Here is a 21,667-nt window from a genome sequence, read left to right on the forward strand (position 1 = left end):
TAGTCTACTAAAAGACTAACATTGTTCAAAAGCATACTTAAAATCCTGTTCTGGAATTACCTACAAAGCCAGTTATGAACTGTACCCAAATCTCTCATGATATTTAATAGTTATACTACATTATCAGGATTGTGTATCCACAGTCATGGTTTGGAATAGTTTTTGGAAATTGAAAAAAATCTATCCATAAAGGACAATGATATAGTATCTGTGAGGAATACTGGAAATCTAGCACCACCATCCTGAGAAACTATAAAAGAGATTTCCAAAATTATTTCTAGGTAGCAAGGACCCTGACGGTAAAGTGACTTATTCTGACAAAAATCGGGGAAAGGAAGTTTGCTAACATTTAGTTTTTCTGAGAAGCAATCTCCCGACAATGTTTAAGCGTATGAACCTGGGAGCCTGGTGGGCTTGGATTGAATGACGGTTTTATAGTTGATTAAGTATGTGCCCTCAGAATTTCTCAACTTCTGGATACCTTAGGATCCTCATCTAAAAAATAGGAATAGTAATGACAACTCACTCCTAGACTCATGAAGACAATATGAATTATTTTTTAAAAACATCAAACCAGTACCTGGCACATAGTAACCCAGCAATAAATGTTAGATATGGTTAGTACTATGATATGCTTACATAGATTTATATACATTTGCATATGTTCTTAATCTTTTTGTGAGGTAGGTATGTTTTCCCCCTTTTACAGTTGAGTATGCATCTTGCTTACTTGTAGAGGGATTAATAGCTGGCAAGAAGTTCAGAGAAACAGTAAACTGCTGGGCCAGGAATAAAACTCAGCTACTAATGATCAGATTTCTCCTACTTCCTGGGTCAACTATTTAAAATATCTGAGACATATCTTAGTTCCTTTTAATAGTCCTGGTCTACTGGAACCAGCTTGACCCCTGATGGATAGAGACTAAATGAATCAGATCTAGAAATCTGATTCTGATAAAATTTGCCAAGAATCTATCTTTGATTTTACTGCCATCATTAGTGCTGTTTACTAGATAATTCTTTCTCTCTGCCTCTGATTGCATAGTAGGATTATATTTCCCTGCCCACTTTGAAGTTACACACGGCTATGTGACTTACTTTGGCTAGTGCAGTAGAAATAGAAGTGAGCTGGCCCACTTCCAAGAGGAGGTTTTAGGAGTCATTGTGATTCATCATGTCCTGTTACCCCTGCTTGAATGATTGCAGAAGTATTTTGTCAAGATGGGAATTTCTATCGCTGGACCAGTAATGGACCTGCAGCATGACTGAGAAATATTCCTTGTTGTTTTAAGCCACTGAGATATTAAGGTTCTTTTTTTTTTTTTTTTTTTTTACCGTGGTATAACCTAGCTTGTGCTGCCTGATGCAACTATCGACGGAGTCTGGAACACTGAATAGCCAGTAGGGGATTGTAAAGCTCACTATAAAAAGTGGGAGATGCTAAATCATGGCAGCCCAGAGCTGAATACACACCTTCTGTGCTCTCCGTTTGTCTGCTCGTTGATTTTGGTGGTAGATCCGACTGAAGTTAGATACAATCACGGGAACAGGAAGAGCAATGACCAAGACCCCACTCAGCGAACAGATGGAACCAAAAATCTTCCCTGCTATGGTTTTTGGTACCATGTCACCATACCTGGGTTAGAGAAAAAAAGTAAGGTTTTAAGTCACAGAGTTATTTCTGCCTGCCACAAATAGCTTTTTACCTTAATTCAAATGATTTTTTTGGACCAATCTATCTCTATTTCATGATGACAATATACATGGGTTAAGACTTTAATAAACCAGAAATATCTGAATATAAAAAATTATCTTTCAATCTTGCAGGAATTGATTATAACATTTAGATATCTCTTTGGAAAATATTTTAAGCCAGATGATGTAATGATAGCTCTTCAATTTGTCCTTTATATAATATGGCAAAGTTCTTTATATTTATTTATATTCAGTATTTCCATGGTGAATTTTATAATCTAGATAACATCCTTTTCCACTTCATTTTTTCAGCATTAGATTGGTTATGAAATTCAAGTAGAAAAAGTGGTATAGCACATTCCTTTTGTCGAATATAATCACTTAAAAGACAAACTTTCCAAGGTCTCATTAACCTTCACTTGTTAAATCCAGTGGTCATTTCTCCATGATGATCTTATTCAATCTCTCATTTGTATTTAATTAGTTTTCTCTCTCCTTGCAACACTTTCTTTTGGCTTCAGTATTGGAAAATTCCCTTTGTGGTCCTCCTACCTCATTGGCTGCTTCTCCATCTTCTTTTCTGGCTTTCCCCCCCTAAATCCTGGGGTAACATGGGTCTCAGACTCTTACTGTCTCCACATAAACCCTTTCCTATGTGATTTCATCCAATCTCATAGTTGGCAGTTACCTATATGCTGCTGATGCCCTAATTTATATTGACAGCCCTGATGCTTATCTTGAAAATCAGACTCATATCTTCAGTGGTCTGGTCTGCTTTGTCCTATCCCCGGATTTTTTAAGAACCTACTAAGAGCCAATTAAGACAAATTAGCCAAAAAGGAACTCTTATTTCTGCCACCCTCAAACCTGTTCCTCCCACAGTCCTCCAGTTACATGGAACTGCAAACCACCCAGTTGCTCACACCAAAATCCAAAGAGTCGCCCCAATCTTCAGTCCCTGCATCTCATTTCTGAGCTAGTCTTGTTATCGCTGACCCAACCAAGTTATATCCCATTAGGGTCTCTTTCCTTAACCTCCATTTAACCACAACAATCCAAGCTCTCCCCATCCCTTGCCAGAGCCATGGGTAGTTACAGCTTCTTACCTGGACTCTCTCTTCCATATTTCCCACTTTACAATTCATGCCAACATAGTAGCCAGAGTTATGGTTTTAGAGTGGAGATTGGACTGTTACTACTTTGCTTAAACCTTCTAATAGACTTGGAACTAAAATAAATCCAAACTCCTCATATTCGTCTCCAAGAGCACATATTGTTTAATTACTGCCTGTATTTCACACCAGGTCCACTGTCCTCCAGCCACACTGGCCATCTGGCTTGCTGTTCACATGTGCGGACACCAGATCATTATTATTCAGGTTGAGACTTGCATGTGTCCAGTCCATAAGTTATTTTCCTGGCTACCTTATCCACAGTGGTCTTATTCTCTCCCCTAGTCATTCTCGATAACATTTCCCCATTGAATGCCCTTCACAGTACTGTTAACACATGATATTTTATAATTTATTAACATATTTATTTTTTGACTACCCACCTGCCCTGCTGTCATTAGAATATAACCTCCACAAAGCAGGATCTGCTCTATGGAGTGTCTCACCAGCACAAAGCAGGCTCTTAATAAATATCAGTTGAAGAATCCATTTTTCTCTACCTTACTGATACAGAGTTCTTCTAAGGATTCATCCCTGGGGAGGGAGCAAGAAGATCTTTTGGTCCTAAGACTGCAGAAGTTACCTAGCTATGCGTGTAAAGCTCCAACTACTCCATGTTCACTGTGAGGCTCTGGGGTGCTCAACACTCTGCGAGGAGCTCAGGTATCGGAATCCAGACTCAAGGAGGTTTAGGAGGACTTGAGGTTGCACTGTATCCTGAAGGGTGGCCTAGGAAATGATCACTGTAATTAACATTGTTTTGTGGGAAAACATTTGTGTGTCAATATGGAAAGGAAAGTTGCAGAAGGATTGGTCCTGGAAAGGGAGGTGAGAGTGACAGCAGGCTCTCCTGACTGGCACATTTGGTGACCCCATTCCAGGCTCTGGTCCTTGTTTTGAAGGCTCACTCATTCTTGTCAGTGTTTTGCGGTGATCGGCAGTCGAGCTAATTCACTGTAACTAAAATTCCCACAAGGTTTTGGCATCTGAACGACAGAATTAATTTCTAGTAAAACAAACAAACAAACAAAAAAATAGAAAAAACCCAGAAATTGGAATGCTGTGTCCATATGAAACAGGGTCTCTTTCTTTCTTTCTTTCTTTCTTTCTTTCTTTCTTTCTTTCTTTCTTTCTTTCTTTCTTTCTTTCTTTCTTTCTTTCTTTCCTTTTTTTTTTTAAGATTTTATTCATTTGAGAGAGAGCACGCCAGAGAGCACATGAGCAGGGGGAGGGGCAGAGGGAGAAGCAGGCGATGTGGGGCTCTATCCCAGGACTCCAGGATCATGACCCGAGCCCAGGACTCTGGGATTATGACCCGAGTCGAAGGCCACCGCTTATCCAACTGAGCCACTTGGGTGCCCCAACAGGGTCTCTTTCTGTAGTCCATCCGGGAAGGTAAATCATAATCTGAGGTTTGTTAGTAAGGAAGCAGTCACACATAAAAGAATTTATAAGGTGAGCAAAAAAGTCATGAGGACTTTCTTACTATAGGGATCTGTCAAGGGAATTGGAAGATCAACTTTTTATACAATGCTGTGTGCACGTGAGCCAATTTCTATGTTTGCCGCAGTTCACATTGAGTGCCCAGTCATATTTTATTGACCTCTTTTTTCTCTTTGCACTGATTATACACTAGGTCCTGGAAAAGTCTAAAACACATACACATACAAGCTGCTTTTCAAAAAAGGGATTTGATTTCAAGGTCTTCCAAATCAGGGTCTAGAAAGTGTTTCTCAAAAGGGAAAATAAATAAAATTCAGCCAGATTTGTTGTGGCCAGAATAAACAAGCATTGAGCCCATGAGATTCAAATAAACTTTGCAAGATATAAATACATAAAATAAAATAAAACAAATAAGATAGTGAAATGAATCCAAAATAAAGTTTTTCCTGTCCTTCTCTAAGAGATTTTTTTAAATTAGTATTTATAAGCTACTTTTTGTATCCTAGGCTCACTGTATCATCGAGTAGGCAAGGCCAGCACTCTTGTAATTATTAGAGAAAATTAAGGGCTAGACTGTGTGGTATGGACCCAAAACTCAGTAAGATTTTAAGAAGACAAGAAGGCTGGTAAGTTCAGGGAGCAGGCGGTGGTGGTGGTAGGGATGGAAGATAATCATACGTTCAGAAAGTCTTCACCTAAAAGAAGAAGGGAGAAAATAAACTCTGAGGGATTCAGTCAAAGGGATTCTGAGCCAATTGATAAAGCGGGTTTTCCTGGGAAAGCAATTTTTGACAAGGTGCCCAGGATTCAACTAGAGAAATAATCATTGCAAATCCTTTTTGAATGTAAACAGAGATTCTAATATAAATAAATAAAGCAGAAAGTGAACTTGTTACTCCGAGGGGAAAAAATGGGTAAAGTGAAATTTCTTGTTCATTTTGTAACAAGGGGGTAGAAAGTAAGGATGTGAGCCAGCTTGCGGAAAGGCAGAAAATTCAGCCTAGAAGGACCCGTAAGGGAAGAGAGATAACAGATAGGAGTGCTTTAATGTCATAAAGCTGTGCTAATCTGCATCAGATTCAGTATTTATTATTTACCTCCACCGTATTTGTTTTACAATCCAAATTTCCTTCACAATCAGGAAAGCAAAGGTGAGCGCTTGAGGGGAACTGGCCACACCTTCCGTGATCATGGTGCAAAGGGACCGTGGGTGGGACAACAAAGTGCTCATTGGTGGGGACATCTCCTCCCATCGTTTTACTCTTGAGTAAAAGGACAGATGCTTTTCATGATACAGAAAATGAGGATGGGCCGCAGGGCTCCGCTGTTGTGAGGCTGGGGCAGAGGGAGATGTGGGGAGGGCACGGGGAGCAGGGCAGGCAGGGGGCTGCGGTGGGCGTGCTTGGGTGCGGGCAAGGGGCAGCGGTGGGCGTGCTCGTGGGTGCGGGCAGGGGGCCGCGGTGGGCGTGCCCGTGGGTGCGGCCAGCTAGCTGCCCCGACTGCTCTGTGCGACCCCCTCAGGCTGATCCCGGGGGAGCACCTGCTGCCTCCTTCCACACTCCCCTCCGTACTGTATCTACGGCTCTTTCTGCTCTACTTCCTGCTCTTAAGATTGGACTGCTGTTTCTCTTTGCAAAATTAAGCATATTTCACTAGTTCAACTATGTCGGAGAATCACGACAAATACCCAGCGTGGTTTGTATCTGTTCTTACCGTTGTCCATTTTGTCTCTCTTCTCACTTAGGAATCACCTTGAGAATGGAAACAGTAATTTTTATCTGCAAACTTAAAATTGGGCCCAGAATCTACTGGGGATAGGAAATAGCTCTCTGGCAAAATCAGCTGCTTCCCTTTGTTTAACAAAGGCTCTTTTAACTAGTATTCAAACTCCTAGTAAGAAGCAAAATAGCATTATACAGCTCAGGAATCCTATCTCACACTCGATGGAGGAAAGTCTTGGGAAAGCTTCATAATGAGAGGTGACACTCAGCTCGGCTAAATGATCATGTAGTTTAAGTATTGCCTACAATACTGCCATTTTTTAATGATGATTTCTATCCGAGGCATTTTGTTTACTGGTTGGCATTTTATTCTTTTATTCCATGTAAAAACATGCCTCATTTTTCCTGACCCCCTATCTTTAAATTAATGCTAAGCCCAGTGATATTATATATTCTAGTCTTTCTGTTTTTCTACAGAATTTAATCTGATGTCCCCAGTCTTCAAACATCCCTTTCCCAAAAAGATTGACATCGAAAAATTATGTAGACGTGGTTTTGTTTTTCACAGAGACATTTTTTTTCTACATTTAAAGAAAATTTGTTAAAAGGTTATAAGGGGCTTTTAAGGTCTACTAAGATAAATACCGAATTCCTAGAAGATAGAAGAAAACAGGAGAAAGGATGGCATAGTATAAAAGAATCACTCTCCAAAAGTTTTACATACTAGAAATACGCAGACTTGAATTTTGTTAATTGAAAGGAAGTTTCCCCATCTTTTTACTTTGTTCCGCTTCTCACTTTTCCCATTTTTCTCCCCCATTCACCATGTAGAGCCAGTCCAGTTTCTTTCTGCTTTTTGTTTTCATCCTGGACATCTGCCAAACCTTATGTTTATTGCCTCTTTCCCTCCTCATATCAGTTAAAAAGGTACAACATGGAGGTATCATTCACATAAAAATATTAATTCTAAATTTGCATATAGTGCCCAAAATACTTAATTAAAATGATATATTTTGCCACATGTTAAAGACCCTATTGAACAGAAGACCAATTCCCCAGAAAAAATTCCACTATTGGTTCTTGAAGATTTTGATCTCAGATGTCAACCAAAAGTTTCTGCAAAGTACTTAAATTGTGGCATGCACTCAATGACAGAAAAGTGGCTAAATCTGGTTAATTCAGACAAACAAGTAGAATGCCTATGTCTTCCTTCCATCTATCCACCCATCCATTCATCCATCCATCCATCCATCTTCCCAGTTTATCAAGTAATATGAAAATAGTTTAGAAAGTGTGTGTAATTTTTTTAAAGATTTTATTTATTTATTTGAGATAGAGAGAGAGAGTGGGAGAGAGAGAGAGCACAAGCTGGGGGCAGAGGGAAAGGGAGAAGCAGGCTCCCCACTGAGCAGAGAGCCTGACATGGGGCTCCATCCCAGGACCCTGGGATCATGACCTGAGCCGAAGGCAGATGCTTAACTGACTGATCCACCCAGGCGCCCCAGTGTGTGTAATTTTTAAACATAATACATTGCAAACCAAATTTTATTAATATCCACTCAATTGTCCCCCTTTTGGCATTTGTCCAGAAATCATATGCCTAAAGTACAGTTGTCTTTAGATCTCAAATGGAGAAATATTTCCTGGAATTTTCTTAAGCAGTGTTCAAACACAATACTGTTAGCTTCCTCGTCCTATTCATATAGTTTCTATTTTTTTCTTCTCTTTTTATTCGAAGAGTATAAATGTAGGCTCATTTTATAAAGGAGAGATGTTATATAAGCAAACCTCTCCAGCTAAGGAATGCCTTTTCATCTGTGAAACTACTTCCCATGGATACTAAGAAAACAAAAGCCATGTATTTTATCAACACTCAGGAAGGTAGAAAAGATCTACATATAACAGGAAGGAAATGCTGATTTAAATGTAAACCTCAATGCTTATTGTAATTCAATCTTGTGCTCTCCCTTTCTCTTACTCACAATGAAAACGTCTTGAATTGCTAGGTGGAAGGAATCAGTGAATGGATCCTGTGCACGTGCACAGAACTCCAGGAACATCCTGTACATTGTCTAGGGCACGTGCTGGCTCAGTAAAAGCTACCACGTTAGGTAAAAACAAAAACAAAACCCGGCAACTTCGTATGGGACATGAATCTGTATTTGGAAATGGAAGTATTTGAAAAACAGGTAATCGGCTATGATACGTCTGAATGTGTCTCCCCCAAATTCATACCTTGAAATCCTAACGTTTAATAGGATGATATTCAGAGGTGGAGGCTTTGGGAGGTGATTAGGTCACAAGAGCAGAGCCCTCACAAATGGGATCGGTGGGCTTATAAAAAGAGACCCTACAGAGCTCCTTAGGCCCTTCCACCCTGTGAGTTCAGAGCAAGAAGGGCAGTCTATGAACCGGGAAACGAGCCCTCACTGAACCTGTTGGTGACATGATATCTTGAACTTCTCAGCCTCCAGAACTGTGAGAAATACGTTTTTGTTTTTTATAAACTACCAAGTCTGTGGTATTTTGTTATAGCAGCCTGAGTGGACTAAGACAGTATCCTTAAAAAAATTAAATGAAGGTGATATGTATAATAATAACCTGGTAAAAGCTATTAACTGATGTGTGTGTGTGTGTGTGTGTGTGTGTATTTTAATTACTGATTTTGTGCTTGAATTTTCTCCTAGACATAACTACTGGTCAGAGAGGTCTGCAAAATCGTTTCTTCTGATCTGAAAGCTGGATCACTTCTCAAATAATAATTCTACTCCTTAGGGCCTCAGTAGCTAGTTATTCATGGATTTTCTGCTATCAGTTTGGCATTCTAGAAGGATCCTAGTTTGATGGCTAATTTTTATAGTAGCTGCAATGTATACAAATAGCAAATGACTTTTTTTTTAAGTGTTGCTATATAACACCTGCTTGTGGTGTGCAATTTGTTTGCCAGAGGGACCCTAGGATTACTTCAACAATAGGAAGATTTTTTTTTTTTTTGACATTTTAAAATCAATGTTTGCCTAAAAAGCTTTGATTTTGTCTCCACCTCTTTTCCTGTAGGATCAATCCTATACTGTCCTAGCTGCGTTGAAAGCTTGAGAATTTTTTTGGATTATCTCACATACATAGTTATTTAAAGTTATTCTGTGTTCTCTCCTGTTTCTTTAAGTCTAAGCCAAATTTTTAGCTGCCATTCTTTTAAAAGTGTATGTTTCCTTTTCGCTTTTCCTACTGTTCTCAACATTAATAATTTTCACATCTACTAAAAGAAAGGGGGCAGCTAGAGGATGCCCCACCTTAATTAGAGGATCTTAACCAGGAATGGATGGATTCTTAAGGAATTCATAGATAAAATTCAAGTGGGTCAGAGAACTCCATGATAGTGTGTCTTCATAGACATTTTCCTAAAAGTTTTCAGAGCTTTTATTAAATTATCAAAAGTTTTTGGCTCAACTAATGTTAAACACTTCAGTTCGAATATGTAAGGGCATGTCAATCAATGTCATATATTGTTGGTATTAATGCTCGAGCACATATTGCACAAAGGAAATGCCGTAAAAATATCACCATTATTTTACAACTGCAGAAATGCCAAATACCCACTAGGGGGCATAAAAACCTAAACGAAAGTTTGGAAACCAACCAGGATCTTTTTTTGGTTTTTGTAAGCTGAGAGAAAAAGTATTTCCAGTAAGTTGCCTGGACCAATTCCTTATCTTTGCCTACACACATCTAATATTTAGGATATATTTTGGGCATCTTATTTTTCTGGAAATAGTTGAACAGGACAAAACCTCACCAATTTCATAGATTATCTATTTTCATGGTGTTTCAAAAAAGATGTAAAATAATTCTGACAGCATTTTCTATTTCTTTCAGAAAGATAGGTACATTTCTGTAATGTGAGATATCACTAAAGCATAATTTTAAACAAGAAGCCCTTTAACCAAGACCCTTAGTGTGAAAGTTAGGGAAAATGAAAGGACTGGGGTTGCATATAGAGAAGGGGAAAATTGAGGAACGGCCAAAATGCTTTTACCACATCTACTCACATTTATGCTCTAACCTCTCAACATTAGATTTCAGTCGGGCTTACTAACTGCGTGCCTCTAGCTTGTGCCTTTTTCTAAAACAAATTCTTTTCTGATCCTGTTCTTTCTCTTGTTTTTTGTTTTTTTTTTTTTTTGCCTATTATATGATCAAATGAGGCTTTAAAGGTTATAAATGCAACATATGATTATGACTGAATATCCTAATAAAGTGTTTTTTACCTAAATGAATATCGTCAATAGAACTCTTTATAGTCTCCTTTAAAGAGTGTTTTCTTATTTTCAAAGTATGCTAATCAGAGCCTACATGTATAACGTTTACTTTATTCTTCATTTTTAACAAGGTTATAAAAATACATGTACAATCAGTTATTGTGAGGCACAACATTCTAAAAACGCTGGGAGCTGACTTTCCCAGCTGTAGGACCACCGGAACTGTTTTCTCCTGCTTTGGGTTTTTAGTCTTTGTTGCCTGGAGCTATCCTTTCACTCTCACATAGCTTAGAGTCGGATCTTGTCATTCTCTGGCATAAAAGCCTTCATTGTTGCTCTATCACCTGCAGGAAAAAGCTCCAGCTCCTTAGCAGGACAGACACAGCTCTTCCTGACTTGGCCATCCCATCCTCCTCGGCTCACCCACACATCTCTATGCTCCAGTTGGAACAAATCACTTCCAATTACTGGCATGTATTATGTCCTTCCATTCCTCCATGCTTTTGTATATATTGTTCTTTCTAGAATACCCCCTTTGCATAAATCCTTTGGGTGATCTCATCTACACTGATAAAGCTCAAGTATCAGTTCTTCTTTGAAGAACTTCTTGACCACTTTATCTCTGTCCAGTCAGAGTGATGTTTTCCCTCCCCACTGCCTCCAATGCTGCTCTCAACTAACGAAGTACAATTAGTTTTTTAAAGGTCTGTTCTCTCTCCAAACCAAGAGGTTCAGGAGGTCAAGGATCCTGTCATCATTATAAGCCCAAGTCTAGCAGAGACCTTGCCCAGAGCTGAGCAAACAGTTGAAACCCCATAAATGTTTACTGCTTAAATAAATCCTCCAGGGAGAGGTCTAATGGTAACCAATAAATATGGAAGCGAGTAAAGGGGGAAGACACATCCACTGCTCTTTCTCTTCTCACCAGATTTCCTTTCTTTCTCCAAGCCTGGCACCATCTCCTTTCCTCAATGTGTCTAAATTCCTCTTTGAATACTTAGATGTTATACCCAGAATAACCTAGTTCTACACTGTCAATTAATCTCACTTTTTATACACCCAGAGAAATCATTTTTAACCCACATGATTTTTAAATGAACGGAGAAGCCGAGAGAACTGACAATTTTCTAATTCCTACTTGTTTTCCATTATCACATGCTTAACCAACACGTACCCTGCTAGAATTTCAAAATACAAATCCTCCCAAATTTGACAGATTTTGTAATCCTCAAATGCCCAGCAGCATGAATGAATAGGACCGCTGGTTCTCTGAATCTCACGTATCATGCTGGGAAATAGCTGGCTCTGTCCATATCTCTCTAATCTTCTTGAAGATGCTGCTAATCTTAGATAGTGAGCACTAGCAATTTCTGAGAATTCCATGGTTTGGTATCCATTTTTCTTAACTTGGTCCTTTCCGGTTATGCCCTGGGAGTATATTGGAGGAGGTCTGCCTGTCTTCCCTCAGATGAACGTTAATCCATCAAGCATATCAAGGTCCCGGTGAATGCCTGGTCATTTTCGCTTTGGGCTGATGGCACCAGCTTCCAGAGCATGCCTCTCTCAGTTTGGCATCCCAGGGGGTTTCGTCTTCAACACTATCAGAGCTGCTCTCACCCTGGGGGCTTTCTTCAGTTACCTGCAGCGTGGCTTCCTCTCTTCCTGTCCTTTGAGCCAGAACTGTTGGAGGAAGCTCCCTGCCCTGCCTGAGGCCAAGTCACCGCGGTTGCCTGCAGGCGGTCACCCAAGGAGCCCAAGCCCAGGGCCATTTCAACAGTTCTGTTCCTAAGTTTGTTTTCTTATAACCAGCCACCTATCTCACTTGCTGATACCATCAACATTATTTACTGCCCACAATCCACTCAAAGACTACTAAGTGCTTTTGCCATGGGAGGAAGGAGGAGATGCTGCCTGGAGTCGTGTCTGCAGCGCCCGTCTTAGGGAAGAAATCAGTTAGGCAGCTTCAAAGCCTGAAGTGGAGATGTTCATCCTGAAAGTTTTCATCTCTTTCCACCCGAGTTTACACAGTCTCAAACCTATTAGCCATTATAGGCCTCATGACACCTTTAAGATATCTTTTTAAGTATTTACCTATTTCATTTTGGACTGTACTTTTTAAATTACTTATAGATTATCTAGTAATCACCTAACACATCTCTTGTTTCTAATTCTGCCCAGGAAGGCCTGCTGATTTTGCCGCCCATTGTCTACTTGAGCTTTATAGAAAAGAAGGCACAAAATTCTAACTGTGCTGGAGGTAAGACTTCCCCTCTTCCCCCTCTATTAGGGCAGGGAATTAGGCTCTGAGACCCAAATGCAGGCTGTGTCCTTCCTGTAGATCTGGGGGCCGGGAAGTCCAAGGTCAAGGCCCTACAGAGTTAGTGTCTGATGAGAACCCACTTCCTAGTTCATAGAGAGCTGTCTTTTCACTGTGTTCTCACTTGGTGGCAGGGGAAGGGAGCTCTCTGGACCTTAATCCCACTCTTGAGGGCTCCACCTCATGACCTGATCACCCTCAAAGACCCCATCTCCTAATCCCACCACACTGAGTGTTAGGATTTAACATATGAATTTGGGGGGACACAAATATTCAGTCAACAGCACGATCTAATGGCAATCCCAGGACCATCCTGGCACCCCTCACTCAATTGACCACCCTGGGCAGAACCTGGGCTCCTGTTATCTTGTGGTGGAGTTGAGGGTCCGGTCTTTAGCTCACCATCAAAGGTAGTTTCTCACGAGTCATACTGCCAGGTGGTAGACCTGCCTTGGTCCTTCTTCATTTATGCATGGCTCTGCCTAGTCACTGATGAGGGACTTCTTTCCTGATAAAAATTCCAAAATTCTTTAGGCATAAATAATTTAATATGATTATGCTTCATCTAAGGAGTCACAGCTGTTTAAATACAAAAGGAAAGCAGAGCAGAGAAGCTGTGATTTAACCTCCCAAAGACAGTCAGGTATTTCTACTAAAATTCAAGTCTTCAATTTAACCTAGAAAGTTTCTATATCCTTAAACAAACTTTGTTTTTGATGAGAATCCAATGGCCTGTATTTACATTAGAGAGGCTTTTGGAGAACAATTCTATGATGTTCAATGTGAGACAAAGTTATTTCCTAAAATTAAATGAAGATATTATATGCATTTTATGTTTAGATTCTTTTGCCTCTTCTTAGGCAGTTAAAGCATTGATTGAATGGTCATTCTTTCTATTAACTATGTAAATTAGGGTATATCCCAAATAAGCATGAATGAAGAGGGTCTTAAATAAATTCGTATCTCTACCACTATAGTTCTAACTGGTCAGATTCCTATATGAAAATGCTCCTGTAGTTGCATTCTGATTGTATCTAGTTAAAAAATAGTAATAATAAAATAAAATAAATAAAAATGAAACAAAAAAGTATACCTGCTTAAACATAAATGAACTAAAAAGAACCTTCTATAAAGAAGTTATTTTCGGGGTGCCTGACTGGCTCAGTTGGTAGAGCACGCAACTCTTGATCTTGGGGTTGTAAGTTTGAGCCCTACTTTGGGTGTGAGATTACTTAAAAATAAAAATCTTAAAAAAATTATTTTCCTGACGTTTCATTTTAAGAAAAAGAGGAAACAAAGCAGGTGAAAATAAGTTGAAATTAGAAATTAAATTTAAAAAATTCCAGAATATATGCCACATTTCAAGCACATAAAATCAGAATTTCTTACATCTCTTTGTATATTCCTAACTACACTTACTTTTTCTGGAAATGAGATTAGATTATAGGCACAATACCTTACTTTTAAGGTAATTAAGGTTAATAGTATTGTCTGTATTCAGAGCCTAAGCAGGAAAACAGAACCACCCCAATTATTTATAGCAGCAAGGACTTAATGAAGAGAATGAAGGGGGCTGGGTGTGGCACTGCGGTCGCCGAGAACGGGGCGAGAGATGAGGCAGGAGATGGCAGTCCAAGCCACAACCACCGTGAGGCTGGAGAGGCAAAGGACAACACAGCTTTCTGAGCCCAAAGGCCGAGTCCCTGGTGGCAGCTGGATCTTTAGCAGGCCTTTAGGGACGGAACTAGAATCACTGAAGAGGGTCAGCTGCTGCCTTAGAAGATGCAAAGAAGGACAAATACCCTGGCGTCCCCCCCCAACCCTACCCTCCCATCTCCTGCTAATGTTCCCATTGTCCAAACTGGCAGAAAATCAGATGACAGGCCAGTCTGGCAAATGCAGCCCCCTGGAGTCTGGACAGCTAGTAAGAAGCGTAACCAAACTGGGACCCAGGGCTTCCCCCCGCCCCCCAAACCTGGGCTCTGCCTACCTCACCATAGCTCCCTGCTAAGGTCGTTCTGGTCTAAGATGTTATGACCCAGATGCAGAGCTGTTATTTTGTGGACAGACTCCAGCCCTTCCCCTAAAAGCAGAAAATCACATTTGATCTGAATTAGAATCCCGGTAGATTAGAGACCGAGAGGACCTCTCTGGGTAGCTGCACTGGGTGTCACGTCATCCTGTATTTTGAAACACCACAAGCCTAGGAAGCTGCATAGGACTGAGGGAAAGTTGCATCGTCTAGAGCAGGCCCAAGGCTTTTCAGTTTCTGTCAAAGAGGTGCATTTCAATCCCTTGTACATTTAAAATAAGCTAAACAACCAAAGTATCTGTTTTGACAGAGTGAGGAGAAAAACGCCAAACATGAAGCTACAGTATAAAGATGTCCAATTAGATTTGATGATTATAAAATGTTCTACTTGTATGAAATGGGCACAGTGTGTAATAAAAGCTGGTCCCTGGGGCTTCTGAGCCTCTTGGTGACTAAGTGCTGGCAAGAGGCTCTTAATTAGAATAAATCATTTCAGAGTTGTATCCTTCAACAGATCATTGAGAATACCATTAGTAATAAATTAAAGCATATTCTAAGGGCAGGTGAATATATGTAAAACCAAGTTGCCTTTTAAAATGAACATAGCTCTACAATTAGTGCCGTTGCTCATGACCCTCTTGTTGCAGGAGTTTTTCTTTTTGTTGTTGTTTTTTATTACAGTAATGAAAGTCTATAGCTAAACATGCCAGAGCCTGGCTGTTAGTTATAAATATAAATAAAGAAAAAAATATTCTTATGTTTAAAGGAGAATATAAGATGGTGGATGAGGGTTTGGCAATAAAATGAAAACATATAATGTGTGCTTTAAATTAAACACAAGAAAGAACATAGTGGTTCCATTATAGATGTCATTAACATGGATAGCTAGAATACTCTTTTACAATGTGTTTGACAACTTGATATTTCTACCACTAATGAGAGCTGATGATAATGGTTTATTTACAGTTGTAGGGTAAAGCCTTCACAACTCAGCACCTTAACCTCCTAGAACGGTCACTATGGGATCAATGGTGGTTGATTTTCATTATGAGAAAACAAGGCTTAAACTTGAAACAGCAGAAGAAACATCCTTGAAATAGTCCTCAAAACATGTGCTGGTTTTATAAATACAGATAAAATTGTCTGCTGGAATAAAAGCACTTAAAGTAGTGAACTTCCACGTATAAAAAAAAGAAAAATAAGTTGAAGCAAGTGATAAAAGCTGAAGGCAAATATTCCTCTTAAATATATTTCTCCTTCCTTCTTTTCTCCCTCCCTTCTTTCTTTCCTCAAAATTTTATCTAGTTCTAGTAATGAGTGAGGTACTTTCACACTGATAATAGATCTAACATTTGGTTCTTTTTTTCCTCCAAAAAGATCTCACAGTTAAGGAAGGTAGTGGGAGTAATAAATAATTGAACTCTCATGATCTCAGGTTTCTAAATATTTATGTTCTTTTTCTCCTATCTCTAAAATGCCTAAGGTTATTGCTTGCATTGTGCTCTATCTGATCTAACTTCTACTAGCAATAATTGTTAATTATCTTGTTTACACCTCTGCTATTCACAGTAAGGAGGATCACACCAATGGCTTACTCTCCTAAACCCTAAGTGAATCTCCTTTCCTCAGGCCCAATTCTTTCTGAACTATTTTTTTTATTTTTTTTTATTTTTTTATTTTTTATTTTTATTTTTTTTTTTAAAGATTTTATTTATTTATTTGACAGAGAGAGAGACAGCGAGAGAGGGAACACAAGCAGGGGGAGTGGGAAAGGCAGAAGCAGGCTTCCTGCCAAGCCGGGAGCCCGATGTGGGACTCGATCCCGGGACTCCAGGATCATGACCTGAGCTGAAGGCAGTCGCTTAACCAACTGAGCCACCCAGGCGCCCCTGAACTATTTTTTTTAAAGAGATGTAAACAATGTCATTGAGTTGCCTTTGTTGTTCCTAATATGCTCATTTAGAGCACTCTTTTTGTAAAGGGCAGGATGGTAAAATTTTAGGCTTTGCAGGACATAAGGCTGCTGTTACAACTACTCAACTTTGTTGCAGTGCAAAAACAGCCCTAAATAATCCATAAATGAACGAGGGTGACTATCATCCAATAAAAATGTCAGCGTTCATAAATAAATAAAAACTATTCATGGACACTGAAATTTGAATTTCATATAATGTTATGTGTCAAGAAACATTCTTCTGATTTTTATTTTTCTAACCATTTGAACATGTAAATGCTCTTCTAAGGTCTCAAACAGTATACACACAGGAGATGGGCTGTATTTGACTGTGGGTCCTAGTTTACCAATCTCTGACTTAGAGGGGCCATTCTCGGTATAATCAACTTACTTCGGAAAGGTTAACCGTTGCTTTCCTGTGGAAGAGTTTGAAACCATCCCACAAAACGTTACCTCAATACTGTTAAACATATTTCATCAAACGTTTGGTAATATCTTGACTGTAGGAAATGTACATCCTAGGGACAAGAGGATGGGGAGCCTCTGTATTCCAGCTCATCCGCCTCTTCCTCTACTGTCCTCTCCGCCATTACTGGTTGCCTGGTGTCAGTGTGCATATAATAGATGAACGCCGGAATGAGCTGATTGCCCTGGTGTTGTCTATGACTTACATAATTTTGGTAGAGGGGTGGGGGCGGGGAGGGAAGTGTGTGTGATGTGCCAAACACTGTGCTCTGTGTGGGAAGGCAGAGATTAAAGGCAGCGGTGCTTGTTCTTAGTGACTTCTAGCCGGGAGAGAGGCAGCATTGGACAGAACAATGAAATGTAATAACTCCTGTGATAGAAATAGATTGTGGGATATCTTGGGAGTTGAGTATACTTGGGAAATAGTTCCACAAGGAGGCGAGATCTGAACTGAATCTAGAAGATTAAAAAGGAATTAGCCAAACAATAAAGAGAAAGGATGTGTTGTGAGGAGGCTTTCAGGCAACTTGTTGCTGCAGAGATAGTCTTATGAGTAGGTGGGGTTAAGTCCCTGTCTATGAGGGTATTGAAATGACTTCCTGATAAATGTCTCTCATGCTCTTTGAATGACTTAAATTCCACAATTAGAGACTAATTCTGCCTAAGAATCCTTGTCTTTGCTAAAATACAACTATTCTTGAGAGTGGTAACACATTACGCCTTTGAACTCTTGAGTATCTCTTTGGGATTGAATTTATACATCAAATTATTTTCTTGAAGGCAGATTTTAATGGGGAGAGGTTGGCAAAGTCACATTCAAAGCAGGGAAAAGGGCCCAGAAATGAAGCCTGCAGCGCTGAAATGCAAACTTGGACTGTTTAAAGTTTTACTCAGGGCTAGCTTGTGCCTAGAAAAAGCTTTCTTCGTGAATTGACTTTTAAAAGGGCATTTGTTTGTCTAGCAAGAGTGAACGAAGCCAGCCATTATGCCTTAGAGACCCTGTATTGATCTTCGCAGACAAACCACTAAATAGGACTTGACTGCTACACAATGGAGGATTAATTCTCCTTTCCACATAAGCTTACAGTGGGCATGTCAATGTGCATTTATGAAACCTCCCTCTGTGTGGAGAAGGGAGCAGAGAATCTAATAAACAAATTAATGTAGGGAAGTCAAAAGGGGAATGTGGCCAGCAGGTTTTGTTTTTCTTACATTAAACTCTATTAAATGAAGTCAGAAGAAAAACAGGTTTTTATATAACTTCCTAACTTTATTCATGGTTTTTTGACTTACCGCTTATGCGTAGTATGATGCTAATTATTTCATATTTTAGAATGAATAAATTGTAATTTTTTTTTTTGCCTTCGTGAGGCTTTCTTGTTGAAACATCTCAAAAGATTCTAGATTTGAAATGAGTGAATCATTTCAAATTATGAGCTCTTGCTATCCTAGAAACATGTTAATTTTGAGTGGAATTTTGCTTAGGCTTACTAAAGTAAGAAGTAGGAAAGTTCTCTTAGTTGATTCTTTGTCTGAATGATCGCAAACAAATGTCACATTTAAGAAAAGTATTTTTTTTTAAACTAGACTGATTAGACATGGATACAAGTTTAACTCCCTAATTATTAATTAATGACAAAAGTCAAATGAATCTACAAGTGGTTTTTAGGGAAGATAGCAAGTGGAGAACTTAGATGGAAAGTTACATGTTGCATTTAATATAAAGTCAGAGAATATTTTGGTTCCTGTGAAGAGCTGTCACTATATACCTACTGAAATATGGTGCCATTAATGAAAGAGGATGTGGGACCGTGGTGATAGGTGTTAATTTTAAGCCCTATGATCTTTCTCATGATATGTGATGTGCTGTTTTAATATCTCAGCTTTCCTACTCAAAAACAAAAGTAATCTTGCACTAATTATAATTCTTGAGTACTAACATAGCAAGTAAGTGACTTTGAGGATAATTTAAACAAGTTTGTTCTAGTTGTTTTTGCACCTGTGTGTACTAGAACATCCACCATTCATGTGGCAATGGCTTCTTCCGTGAGCAGGAACATCTCACTCCCACAGAGTAATGGATTCAGGTAAGAAAAGCAGCCACCAGTTAAGGGCTATTAACTGGAAGCAAAGACATAGGTATAGAAATATTTTCTATGCTTTCATAAATTATATATGTCATGTCCGAGTTGTTTTAAAGGAACAAAATCACCCTTGAACAATTCCTTACCTTACCCATTATGCAACTATCATTTTTCTTTTTTTCAAGACTAATCTTAACATCTCTAAAACAAAATAAAACAAAACAAACCTTCTGGACATCAGAGACTATCTTATTTTAAACACCCTGCCAAAGCCCTGCCATGTGCAAGCAGAGAGATGTGAGTCACCCACAGCAATTGCCTCTACCAGCCAAGATCCTTTTTAATCAGTCAAGTTTGATCAGCAATGGCAGTGTTCTATCTCTAATGCCTCAGAGGATGAATGCCAAGGAAAACCAGAGAAATGCGTGGAGGAATATTGGGGATATTTGGTCTGCACTATCTTCAGGCTCTAAGCTCTTGATTCAGAATCATCGATCGCTGGTATTCCAATAAGTCTTTAATTATCTCAAGGGCTATTTACTATTTCCAAAAAGGTTTTTTTTTGTAATCTAATTTATATTTAATTCACTTGAAGAGTATATATATGGAATTCTCCTTTCTAATTAAAAATGGGGTATCTTATAAAATCAAAACTTGAAAAGAAGGACATCTCCATTCCCAAAGGCTAGGGATGGCTACTGTAATGAGATTTTCCATTTTTATGCTCTATTTCATTATACCGTATTACCCCCCACAGGAAGGTAAATGTCATAAATATTAAATGTGAGCAAATAGGATGATACAGGAAGAACAGACAAAATGTATCTGAACATTGCGAAATTCTTGTGATACCAAATTAATATACGATTCTGGGAACAAGAGTTCAAAGATCAGAAATAACTGGTGAAGTGCATCTGGGTGATCAGTTGTATCTATGGATAGTTATTTGCAAGCACAAGGTTGGCTCATCCTGTGTTGTAGTACAAACAAATCTATGAATTATAGCTGAACACTTTCTATATGTTAATTACATTGTGTTCTATAACCAACACATGTTTTTACTTACATAATCAGATAAAAACAGTAATTTATTTTCTTTGTCAGAACTTCCTTATCATCTAAAGAAACCTTTATCTGATCAACTTAAATGGTAAAATAAAATTCTCAATGATTGAACATGTTCATACCACTCTCAATGGAAGCATGTAGAAAGGAAATGACTTTTTTTTTTTTTAATGAAGAAAACAAGTGAGTTTGTTTAGGGAAACTGAAGGACTGTCGGGCTCAGAAATACACATCACATGTTTGATTTTCTTGTATTAATTGCATATCTATTAGCATTTGAGATTAAATAATAATTGATGTGCTCAAGAGAGCACTGTAAAGGAGGTACTATCCGCCAGATATGAGCAAAAACCTCTTATTCTTTAGCTCTCCTGAAATAAGCTGTTGCACAGGGGAAAATGTTGGTCATCAAGCCACTATTATTATTGCTATGTATGGAATTTGCTTCTGATATTCCAGAAACACTAAACCAAACCAACAAGTATAGTATGTCACCACAATCCAGACCTTCTGGAGTCCTTACCCTCACCTTTAAAACTGTTCAGTTCACATAATTAATGACATGACAGCAAAACCTCCCAAGGACAACGAGGTCTGGAAGTCCCAGTTGGCACATTAGTGTGTTTCGGGAAAAAATTGATGCAACTAAATTTCAGAGTAGCAAGAGATGACAGGATCATTTGAATGAGGGCTTTACATGGAGGCACTTGTCACTATTCATGTCCATCTGATGGCAAATTTGCCCAGATTTGTGACCTGCTTAAAAAAAAAGACCACTGTTACTGATTATCAAACACTAATGTATTATGCCCGTTGTTACCGTTTGCCGGTTGATGGCATTTTATCTGAAGCAACAAGATTGTGAGTGATTTCATTTTAATTTTGACAAGACATGAAGTCAGTGCATCTGCAGTCAAGTTCAGCTCTGTCTCCTCCCAGCATTGTGACGTTGAGTAAATAATCAAACCTGAAACTACTTGCTTATCTATAAAGTGTGGGGATAAGCATATTCACTCTTTTCCTACTTCCTGGTTTGTGCAGAGGTTATTACTCCAGGTGGACTCCTTGCTGTTGAGATGAGTTGGTGTCTGGAGTCCCTGTAGACTCCTGAGGCGCTTCCCTTACGAAGGGCTGAGTGTATATGACGCTGGTCATTTCTAGTCTACCTTGGATAAAATAGTAAATACATTTATTAGACATTATGATAAGAACCTTATATGGAAAAATCATTAATAATACATTCATAACCCCACCATGAGGTAGGTCCTGTTACTCCATCTATTTTGCAAATAAGAGAAAGGAGGCTTAATGGGTTAGGTGCCTACAAGGACAATCACAAGAGGGGCAAGAGGAGCTAGGTGGGCCTGACCTCATATTCGTCAAAGGGCTCACATGCAGTCAAAAGATTTATGAATGAAACTGTGCAGATAGATGCTGTGCATGCTTATTAATGGCAGAGC

The 21,667-nt window shown here is 39.0% G+C and overlaps 1 protein-coding gene across 1 annotated transcript in view; it reads right to left on the reverse strand.

Annotated features, from left to right (window-relative positions):
- Nucleotides 1-21,667, reverse strand: part of KCND2 (potassium voltage-gated channel subfamily D member 2) — a 492,277-nt gene that overhangs the window by 15,937 nt on the left and 454,673 nt on the right. The window contains exon 2 of the mRNA XM_032401706.1: nucleotides 1,474-1,636. Coding sequence (XP_032257597.1) covers nucleotides 1,474-1,636 — 163 coding nt within the window. The remainder of the gene's footprint in view (nucleotides 1-1,473; nucleotides 1,637-21,667) is intronic.

The sequence above is a fragment of the Phoca vitulina genome, unplaced genomic scaffold, assembly GCF_004348235.1.
Source record: "Phoca vitulina isolate PV1807 unplaced genomic scaffold, GSC_HSeal_1.0 scaffold4, whole genome shotgun sequence".
Classification (NCBI taxonomy): Eukaryota; Metazoa; Chordata; class Mammalia; order Carnivora; family Phocidae; genus Phoca; species Phoca vitulina.